This window comes from Micropterus salmoides, unplaced genomic scaffold (assembly GCF_014851395.1).
Source record: "Micropterus salmoides isolate LMB-PRFRI ecotype aquatic unplaced genomic scaffold, ASM1485139v1 Ms_hic_scaffold_10, whole genome shotgun sequence".
NCBI classification, from domain to species: Eukaryota; Metazoa; Chordata; class Actinopteri; order Centrarchiformes; family Centrarchidae; genus Micropterus; species Micropterus salmoides.
Window position 1 is genome coordinate 20451703 of NW_024040041.1, and position 11680 is coordinate 20463382.

General features: G+C 40.4%; 1 protein-coding gene across 1 annotated transcript; it reads left to right on the top strand.

Moving 5' to 3' along the window:
* The first annotated feature begins 59 nt into the window (after window positions 1-59).
* hid1a (HID1 domain containing a) lies at window positions 60-9643 on the top strand. The gene is made up of 19 exons (XM_038701637.1): window positions 60-854; window positions 1460-1609; window positions 2567-2737; window positions 3141-3257; window positions 4111-4217; window positions 4342-4458; window positions 5060-5267; window positions 5362-5418; window positions 5510-5650; window positions 6076-6166; window positions 6267-6418; window positions 6524-6602; window positions 6761-6925; window positions 7040-7267; window positions 8029-8180; window positions 8261-8347; window positions 8453-8544; window positions 8665-8823; window positions 8911-9643. The coding sequence occupies exons 1-19, from the start codon at window positions 789-791 to the stop codon at window positions 8972-8974; spliced, it is 2403 nt and encodes an 800-aa protein (XP_038557565.1). The 5' UTR covers window positions 60-788; the 3' UTR covers window positions 8975-9643.
* The last annotated feature ends 2037 nt before the right edge of the window (window positions 9644-11680 follow it).

Consider the following 11680-nt stretch of genomic DNA (forward strand, 5'->3'; position numbering starts at 1 on the left):
GTACAGTTTTCAGTGGCATCACAGATGTAAAGTGTAGTGAGCGCGGTAGTCAGGATGGCAAAGGAGGCAACTGACAACGTGAACTATATAACAGGTTTTATTAGATTACACGTTTGTTAAATAGACAAGCTAATTTCGAAATTAAAGTAGAAGCTTACGAGCACTCAAAGGCAGCATAAAATAACACTGGCGCACATTCTATGAGTGCAGTGAAAGAAAGCTGTTATTATTGATTCATTGAAGTTAGATAAACCCCGTGAGATTAATTTGTTTCTGCTATAAAAATGCAATTGGTATCCAATCGGCAAATATTGGTTTATGGTCTGATATTACCCCCCTCCCATAAATATGTCGCTGTTTACAATAAAACTGATGCAGCCCTACTGTTTTAGGGGTTGAACCAGATCCGTTAAATAAGACCGAATAATACCGAACTGTGCCTTCAATAAAAATCATCTACTATTTAACATGAGCTGCAGCCCAGCTCATCATATAACCAATTTATAGCTATTTAGGCTATAGTATTGAACAATTTCCAGGACATTAGAGTTTTTGTGTGTGAATATAGGCTTATATATAACAGTTGAAATGCTGTAAACAAAACATTCAATCCGACTAAGTGGTTGACATCTTCACAACCCGGAAGTGACACCCTGTAGCGCAGTATTTCCAGCCAGCCAATAGAGTAAAAAAACGCCTCCGCCAATGACTCAAGCGAAGGACGGGGTTGAGATTAACAGGGATTCTCAGCAGCAGCGGTCCTGTTATTATAAAGGGAAATAATCACAATGGGCAGCACCGACTCAAAACTGAACTTCAGGAAAGCAGTGATTCAGCTGACAACCAAAACACAGGTAGGCCTATTTGTGCTTCCATACAGCTCATCAAAGGATTGAAAGGGGAGATACTGTGCCGATGTGCGCACCGGAGAACATCACCGAGGAGATGAGAAAAGCGTTTAATGTGGGAGCAGAAGACAAACATTTTTGTGTTGCATGTTGTTGCATTCATTTAGGCCTATTTTACATAATCGAAATGTTTATATAAGGTTGGTGTACAAAGACTAAACGCCTGAAAATTATGGTCGAATTTGCGATGCAGATTACCACGAACCTTAATTAAGGCTGTACATGTTTAGTTTTGAGAAGATGAACGGTGGCGTAGTTAAATCAAAGGTGATGACGTAGGTCTGGAAATGACCACGTTTGCAGATGCGGCAGGTGGACTGTGCTTAGATCAGAGTGCCAGATAATGCTCCCTCACTCTTGCTTGAATAGAGGTTGTGTTTACTTTGCCATTAGCTAGGTAGGCCTTGGATAAGTGTATAAGTATTATGATGAAAATATATTTTAATGCACTGCAAGATCAATCAGGCTATTGTATTTCAACTCTCACAAACATAAAATGCTCCATTTGGCTCAGATATATGGGGACTGATATGTAAACATATTTTCTACAGCCAGTGGAAGCCACAGACGATGCATTCTGGGACCAGTTCTGGGCAGATGCCACCACCACAGTCCAGGATGTTTTTGCACTGGTGCCAGCTGCAGAGATAAGAGCTGTTCGAGAGGAGTCCCCCTCAAATTTAGCAACCCTCTGCTATAAGGTATGTATGAACTGTTCATGCATCTGTGTTATGCAAACCTGTTTATGAGATGAGATTGCATGGGGCCGTCCCTTGCGTTGTGGCTACATCATGGAATAATGTTGTTTGTTAGAGCTTGGCACAGTCTGTCAGCAAGGCACTGCCTCATGCTCTCAGATGTGGGAATAAAATAGCCAACTCCCCTTCCTTTCCCTTTGCTTCCCGTCTCTCTGTCCCAGCTTCCGTTTGAAGCTGCCTATCAGAAACAAAACAGACATACTGGGTACTTACAGCCTAATTAAATAAAGAGGAGGAGACGAGAGCCCTTGAAGCTGAGCTGATTCAAAGGGGTTTCTGCCTATTTTAGACACAGGCTGCAGCATGCTGTTGGAGTAAATGTAGATCATCAAATCATTTTGTTGTTAAATGTCCAAAAGAACTACATATGTCCCCATCTCACAGTCAAAATATGTACAAACTGTACATATCTAGTGTACTTCCAATTGCAAATTATATTAAGGATACACAGACTTTAATGAACAGTGTATGAGATGTTGCATTTTGTTGTTGAAACTGTTCATTCATCATTATCCATCCAATTGATGGCACAGTAAAAGAGACATATTATGTATATATTAAGTGTAAGCTCAAAGGTTTTTCCTCACTGCCCAGCAGAGCAGCCCATCAAATCATTTGTATTTACAAAGAATTTGATGTTGCTGGGATTTTGAATGGAACAAGAAACTAAGATGTTTCTTATGGTACTATGCTGGTTGACTGGGTAATGCCTCATTAACTGACTAAGCACTAACAGCAAGAAAAAAAAAATTGTATTATTAAAATTGAATTAAAAAAAACTATATTAAGCTTTTCCGTATGAAGTAAAATTATCAAAAAGTGTGCCTGGCTCAGTAGCTGTGTCCATAACCCACATACTCGCTCTCGTGTAACTCCTGATCCCGTTTTTTGTCACCTCAGGCCGTGGAGAAACTGGTGCAGGGTGCAGAGTCTGGTTGCCCCACAGAGAGGGAGAAGCAGGTGATCCTGAACTGCACTCGCATCCTGACTCGCATCCTTCCGTACATCTTCGAGGACCAGGACTGGAGAGGATTCTTCTGGTCAACGGTGCCTGGTGCTGGGCGGGCTGGGGTGAGTGAAGACAGATCTTTTAATCACTCTTGACACTTTTTATCAGACAGTGTCACTGTCATTTGCACATTTGAAGACAAGATGTTGTTGTTTGATAATTAAAATATGATCGATTGGTTACAAAAATACAATTATCTCATCAGGGCTCTAAGAATAAGTATAATAAAATTATTGGGGTTATGTATGTTTTTATCATGAGTACAAATCCCCCACACTTAGTATATCAGTTACATTGGTTTCCTCCTTCCATACACTGCAAGGTAATTTCAGCTGTACTCTCAACCATTTCTTCCAAACCATGAACTTTTTTCTATTTTACCATTTACAAAAGCCATTCAATGAATGGTAGAGAATAATGGTCATCATCTGGATCTAGCTTCACACATTTGTCCATCCCTTCCAGACAGATGAGCTGGATGATGATGACGGCGCTCGACCATTGGCTGAGTCGCTGCTCCTGGCTATCGCTGACCTGCTCTTCTGCCCTGACTTTACCGTGCACAGCCATAAGAGAGGCCCCGTGAGTGAGCAAGTTTGTCATTTCATCACTATCCAGCAAAATTAGTTACTTCTGACACATCACGGAAATAGCTGGAAAATGGTTAACGTGATCTGTTTTGAAGGTTACACTGTTTCCTTCTTCCTTGTTGAACTGCCCCACGTCTTTGTCACGCAAGTTTCTCTGAAGAGAGAACATAGGAGGAGATCATGCTTACTGAAACACTGCCAGTCTGACCAAGAAGAATTCCTTGTCCCTCATGAGCAGGAAAGGAATGTTGCACGGCAGATTGCAACTTTGCAGCTTACAGTGAATGCTCTTTGGGGGTATTAACTTCCCTGAAATACTGTCGTAGCCAGTTCTTATCATTTCACCATCACCATTTCTACTATTATTTCCTCCCTAAACTGCAACATGGAAAATAACTGCATCGTGGAAAATGTGCTCAAAATACAGCCGTTAAGGGAAGGTTAGGAAAGTGTTATGTCCTTTTCAGAAAAATTACAGCACTGGTTTGTTTTTTAAAACAAACTATGTTTACTGATACTCCTAAGCAGGAAGAAATGTGTAAATAAGGAGAAATGTAAGGTTGTGCAAGGCTGTGGTTTTGGACAAAGCCTTTGACACCGGCATCCCCTTTCTTAGTTTCCATTTAACCATGGTAGCAATTTTTCCATAACCTTACCTGAGGTGTCATTTGCCTAATCTTAATCAAAACCTAATAATAGTTGCTGTACTATCAACATGATGTTTTCCTATTCTTCAGGCAGATCAGAAAACTCTCAGAATGCAGCAAACAACCTAAAATGTATGTTAATCCTGCTCTTTGAATGGAATACCATGATTTATGAAAGTTTTTTGTGACCACCTCCAGGACTCTGTAGAGAGCATGCACTCTATAGACAGCTGTGAATACATCTGGGAGGCAGGGGTGGGCTTTGCACAGTCCCCCCCTCTCAACTACATCCATGACCTGAATAGGTGAGTCGGCCGGCTGTGTGCTCAGAAACATCTGTATCACAGTCTTTACTCTCTCATTTTTACGTGGGACTGACTTTTCCCCCCCCCTATCCACCTCCGTGCTTTTTCGCATGATCCTCTTCAGGACAGAGTTGCTGAGACTGTTACTCACCTGCTTTTCTGAGGCCATGTACTTGCCTCCTTCCTCGGACAACAATGTCCTCAACCCTTGGGTGACATTCTTCTGCTCCACTGAAAATAGGTAATGGGCAAATGTAGACACATCCACAAACGTATAGAAAAATGTGATGATGTGCATCCATCCAAGTGAATTTTCACGAGTCTTTTAAAATTACAATTAAGTTACAATAAGTTTATGACGTGAATACACATACTACCTCTAAGCATCATTTAGCCACGTTAGAGAAATCTGGTTCATCCACTTTCAAGGTCTTTTTTCAGAGCTTTCAACAGCCTCTCATGGCCTTCTCACAAGTGGAGTTTGCTCAGTTGTCATAGAGACGGCTTGACATTTCCAAAATAAAAGCTTGTAAGTGGACTTTGAGCTCAGGTTTTTGGTCTTTTTTTAAGACTTTTTTTTGTCAAACTACTACTTCCAAAGTCAAGAATTTAGTTTTTATATTTATGCAAATATTATGCACACATGCATTTTCATTTATCTTGTAGACTTCACTATATAATTTCTGTTTCGACTAAAGTAGAAAACTAAAATTAACTAATAAAACTGTATATTATAATTTTCAATCGAATTTACATGTGATGACAGCTAGAGACTCAAAGGGTAAATTCTGCACACAGATGCACCTGATTACCTAACCCGGTTTTCATGTCTTTCTCTCTAGACATGCTCTGCCTCTGTTTACCTCTCTGCTGAACGTGGTGAGCGCCTATGATCCAGTGGGCTATGGCATCCCGTACAACCACCTGCTCTTCAGTGACTACCGGGAGCAGCTGGTGGAACAGGCTGTACAGATCCTTATCGTGACGCTGGAGCATGACGGAGGGGTTCCCCAGCGCCCCGCCTCACCTTCCAGCATGGAGGAACAAGAGGTACAACACAAGACCATCCTGAAAGATCATCAATCCAATGAGTATATGACATGTGTGTAATGTCATTCAAATAAATCTCTTTATCGTTGTGCAGTCTACAGGCCCTGAAAACCTGTTTGTGAATTATTTGTCAAGGATTCATAGAGAGGAGGTATGCCGATTATCATTTCTATAAAAAACATGAAGATCTATCTTCCCTGTAAAGATGCCTAAAGCACAACATTCTGTTTCTCCATTGGCAGGACTTTGACTTTGTATTGAAGGGCCTAGCTCGTCTGCTGACCAACCCTTTGACTCAGACTTACCTGCCTAACTCCACCAAGAAGATTCAGTTCCACCAAGAGCTGTTGGTCCTTTTCTGGAAGCTTTGCGACTTCAATAAGGTTGGAATAAAAAACTAAAATGGCATTAAAGTTAGTTTGGTATATTGCAACCTGGACCCTATTTCACCATGTTTTTGTGTCTATGTGACTAATTACGACAACATTTTTTGAGATTGGTCCAGTATTGAGCGAGCTTGCTGCAGCTGTCAGACACTAACAATCTGAGCCTGTCAGTAGCAAAAACAAGCACTTTAGTGGACATAGTTTGATGGGGGGCATAATTGCCCACACGGATCATGTTGCAGCCCTGTCTCGCGGCTGCCGACTTCAGTGTGCTGGCTCAATACTTGACCAATTTAAAAAAAAAATAAATGTAGTACCAATTAGTCACATACACACAAAAACATGTGGAAATAGGGTCCATACTTAGCCTTTAAGAGCCTGTGCCTTTATTCAACAAAATGCCCTTTGTGTTCCCATGGCAGAAGTTCCTGTTTTTTGTCCTGAAGAGCAGTGATGTGTTGGATATTCTGGTTCCTATACTCTACTACCTGAATGATGCCAGAGCTGACCAGTGTGAGTCTCATCCCAGTGTTACCAGTTTCCTTGCGCCCAAAAAGCCTCTACTTAGCGTATATGTTTATTGACTTCTGATGTGTTTTATCCCTGGCTGCAGCCCGTGTTGGACTCATGCACATTGGTGTGTTCATTTTGCTGCTGCTGAGCGGGGAGAGAAACTTTGGCGTGCGCTTGAATAAGCCCTACTCCGTCCATGTGCCTATGGACATCCCAGTCTTCACGGGGACCCATGCTGACCTGCTTATAGTGGTGAGATGTCTACTCCATTACATCATCTGAAATGTTTGAGTGCTTTATTGCTGCCAACTTAAAGTGTAGTTAATGCTCACAGCTGTCGCTGTGTTTGTTTTGTAGGTGTTCCACAAGATTATCACGACAGGCCACCAGCGTCTCCAGCCTCTGTTTGACTGCCTACTCACTATTGTTGTAAATGGTGAGTTGCACTGGCGCCATCTGTCTGGCAATGTACAGATTTATATTTTCACCATCAACTACTTAAAAGTTGTAACATCTCATAAGAAATAGATGTAATTTAATCAATCTTAATTTAATTACACTACCATCTTCTTAACATGTCTTCCTCTTCTGCAGTGTCTCCCTATTTGAAGAGCCTGTCCATGGTGGCAGCCAATAAACTGCTCCACCTGCTAGAGGCCTTCTCCACCAGCTGGTTCCTGTTCTCAGCAGTCCAGAACCATCATCTTGTATTCTTCCTTCTGGAGGCTTTCAACAATATTATCCAGTACCAGTTTGATGGTAAGAGAATTCTGACCATGGATGGATTTTAAAAGCTTTCCCTTTTTAGTACTGTTGTCATGATCAAGGAACGTTGTGGTATACATCTGCTCATACAGTAAATCTGCCCTCCAGGAAACTGCAACCTGGTGTACGCCATCATCCGCAAACGTAACGTGTTCCACCAGTTGGCCAACATGCCTTCTGATCCTGCTTCCATCCAGAAGGCTTTGCAGAGGAAGAGGAAGTCTCCAGATGTCATTTCCCGCACAAGCTCCCAGGAGACTGTATCCATGGAGGGCTCTCACCCTGCTGTGCCAGCAGAGCCCGGTACACTGAAGACCAGTCTGGTTGCTATTCCAGGTACGTTATCATCTGTATGGATGTTATTGACTGAACTCAGCTCAGTGGTCAACTTACTGTATGTTTCACATTTTATACAATGAGTACTATCTCTAGACTGTGGGATAGAGTCCTGTCCTGTACACAACCTTACAAGTCAGCACACAGTACATTAAGAGAACCTGAAGAGAACTGTGGTTGTCTAATTGAGAAGGTGGACTCTTTCTTAATAAAGATATTGAATTTTTAATCAGTAATTTTGGAATATAGGATGTGTTGACAAAGGTGAAGTGAACCAGTGGGTCCGTTTCTCAAAAAGGACCATTTTGTAATGTCATTTTGAAGGCTGTGTGTGATAATGTGATATTCTACATCTTTGTATTTGTAGAAAATCTCAGACAGACCATAACCAACCTACCGGTTACTCAAACTACTATTAAACAAAATACTCAATAAATAGTTTGGGACTATTTTCAGCCATGGATTTGTTGCTCTAGCACCTAGAACTGACAGCAAGAACTGACTCAGAATAAACTACAGTGTCCATGTTCATTGTAAAGAAGAACCATGTCACCCAGTGCAAGGGTGTTTTCAACAAAAAATTACTTATATGGCACAGAAGATTCAGCTATATTAGGTTGTGGATGCTCAAACAATACTCAGGATCAAGTCATCCCTGGTTTTGGTCTCATGGGATTTGCTGACACTAAGAAAAATATGGAATATTAGCAGATTTATGCTTGATCCAGTGATTGGTTCCTGTGATACATGGTTTCCTGCAGGCATTGATAAACTGACTGAGAAGTCCCAGGTATCAGAGGATGGCACCATGGTGTCACTTGCAAAGACAGACTCCCCACAAACTGTCCACTCAGACCAAAGTGCAGTCGCCGGGACAAGTGACACGGAGTCAAACTCAGGCAGAGACAATGAAGTAAGTGTGTGCGTGTTTGCGTGCACCTGTTAAAAATAAGCATAATGCATGTTAGTAAATCTATGTCTTCACATTATCAGGATGTTTTCTACACTGAAGCAGAAATGGAGAGAAGACGTTTGTCAACTGCGTCGTCAACATCGTTTTGGGCTCCCACACCAGAATGGGTCAGTAACTTCTTTTACCCTCTGCCTCACCTTCAGTTTTTAAAACAAGTTGGATTTTTATGCAGAATGTGTAAGTGATTTAGATTTACCATTTATTTGTCCCAGGTCCTCTCCTGGAAGTGTAAACTACCCCTGCAGACTATCATGCGACTTCTACAAGTGCTAGTTCCCCAGGTGGAGAAGATCTGCATCGACAAGTACGTAAACACTTCTGTTCCTTTTTCGGCCGGCATGTAAAAGTCACATATTTGCGATTGAGATTCTTTCGAAATATTACAAAAAAACTTTTTCATTTCTGCTCATGTGTTTCACTGCAGGGGTCTGACAGATGAATCAGAGATCCTGAAGTTTCTCCAGCATGGCACATTAGTGGGCCTGCTGCCAGTCCCTCACCCTATCCTTATCAGAAAGTATCAGGCCAATGCAGGCACTGCCATGTGGTTTCGCACCTACATGTGGGGTGTCGTCTATTTGCGGTGAGTCAGCCGTAAGCGCTGAGCATTATGCAAACAGGCGTCTTTCCACACCAACCAAAAGCTAACAGTCTTATTCTGTTTTTCTAGCAATGTCGACCCTCCCATCTGGTATGACACCGATGTCCGCCTTTTTGAGATTCAGAGGATGTAGACAGAAAACTGAAAATGGGACTGTTCAACTCCAGGTTTCCTCTCCCCATCAGTATATGCTGGTTTCCCAGTAAATGTCACTGTGTTTAACATGCCTCTATATCATCATCATCAAAATGCGTACATCAAGGACTTGGGTAGGAGAGTCGTTAAGACGGGTGAGGTGGAGCTACCTCTCGGATAAAGGGAGGTAATTGAATTATAAATATTGTCCATAAACAACTGTGTTTGTACATTTCTTTAGACCTCAAGACCATAGAATGTCTGTACTGAGATGACTGGAGCGTTTCTTCAAGGCTGAGGCTCTTTTCTTGACAGCATAGAAGTGAAAGTCAGACTTGTTATAGAAGATATGGTGCTTTCCAGCAGAGGCTTGTTGTAACATATCTTGGACGGCACAGTATTGGTGTTTCACGTTACTTGTCGTACTTGCCATTGCTTTAAAGTGTACTTGCACTCTTTAATGAGTTGTTTGTTATCATGGTTGTAGTTTATGTCACAATATAACTCTACAGGATTTTGGAGACAATAATACAGATTGTATGTATTTTATGTATACAGCCAGGTTTACTCTTTAGTGATCTGGCTGGCTATGCTTATAATGCTTGATGTTGAAAATTGTATTTTCCTTAAATTATCCTGAAAATATATATTGATATGCATATGTGAATTTGGTGTTGGTCAGGTTACTGAACACTGTGTTCCCTGTTGGCAGAGTCACCATACACTTTTTTGTGAACCATGAGGATCTTGAACTGAAAGTTCAAGCAACACTTAGTAGTCATCCGTATGAACTGCACAGCTATTGTAAGGTCTTTGCTTTGTCCGACCCTCTGCATGCAGCTTGGCCACAACATGCTGTGTAAAGTGAAAGCTTTACATCATGATCACTAGATGGTACTATGTCCCTGTCTAGTAATCCATCAGCTAAAGGTTTGACTTTTACGGAGCACTTTTACACTACCACAATTCAAAACCAGCAGACACTTGTTCACCCTTAAAAAAAACAATTCAAATTAGCTTTATTGGCATGAATGTGTAACAACAATATTGCCAAAGCATCATACATACAACATAAGAACAGTCAACCCCATACATTTCATTAAACAAGTAATTAAAGCGTAAAGTAATCAAAGCGTATGTGTGTTTGTGTAAAAAAAAAAAAAAAAGAAGAAATATTTAAAATAAAATAACTAAATAAAGCGTGCGCGTGTGTGTGTGTATGTGTGTGTGTGTGTGTTAAAAAAATAAATAAATAAAACAGTAAGCATGTGTGTCTGTTTAATATATATATATATATATATATATCTTATAAATAAAATGGTAAGCGTGCGTGTGTATGTTAAAAAATTTTTTTAAATAAAATAAATAAGACAGTAAGCGTGTGTGTGTGTGTGTTTAAAAAATAAAAATATAACAATAGCAAAAAATAAATGAAATGGTAACGTGTGTGTGTGTGTGTGTATATATTAATAGACAAAGAAAATGTAAAAAATAATTAATTGATTAAAAAAAATTTAAAAAATCTGTCAAATCTAAAAACAAAACAATTACTAAAATATCAAATGATCAAAATAATAATAATTTGAAAATCTGTACAATTATTTATCAGTATGAGGTTCCACTGGTTGTCCTCACTTCATGGCATGAGGAGACATATTTTGCAACAATTATTTCACATTTGGGCATTTCTCCCAGTAAATAGCAGAGTTTCTGTGTGTCTGATATGAATTCGAATTCGGGGTATATTTGGGAAATGTTTGCAAAGTGTTTTTGTCTTAGTGTTTTATATTTGGGGAATGAGGTTAGAAACTGCAGCTCTGTCTCTACCTGTCCCCTGTCACACTGGGAGCAGAGTCTCTCCTCTTGTGGTAGCCAGCTCTGTCTGTGGCGACCCTTTTCTATGGCCAGGCTGTGTTCACTCAGTCTGTATGTTGTCAACATTTTTCTTAGTTTGGGACATTTTATTGTACTCAGGTAATTTGCCAGTGTAAATTTTCTTTTTAGGGTCAGATAACATTGTAATTTACTTTGTGCTCTGGTCGTTTCTTTCCAGTATTCAATATATTTTTCTTTCTGCTTGCTGATAATTTGGTTTGGTCTGCTTGTGTTGGTATTGCTGTTCTGAGGCTGTTGGGGACTTGTTACTGCAGAGAGCCTCAGGACCAGCTGGCTGAGGGGACTCTTCTCTGGTTTCAGCTCCTGGTATGTTAGGGCTTTGTGATGATATTCCTGGGGGTTTACTGATTTTAAGCGATCTTTTTCTGTATTTTTAGTAGGAGGGGGTATTGGCAGAGCTCTGCTCTGCACAGGTTATTTGGTGTTTTTCTCTGCACCTGCAGGATGCTCTTACAGAACTCAGTATGGAAAGATTCTATGATTCTATTGTTTTGTCCCATTTGTCAAATTCATTATTCAGTTTTGGCCCCTAGATTTCGCTACCATAAAGAATTATTGGTTCTAGTACAAATTGGAAAATTTTAAGCCAGATTTCAATTGGAATATATATATTTTAATGTTTCTTTTTATTGCATAGAAAGCTCTCCTTGTTTTGTCCCTCAGATCTTTCACAGCCATGTTGAGGTTTCCTGTGTATGTAATATTGAGGCCAAGGTAAGTGTAGTTTTTTGTGTGTTGTAATTTAGTGGTGTCTAAATAGAAATTGTGTGTAACCTGATTTCTGTATTGTTTCTGAAAGATCATTATC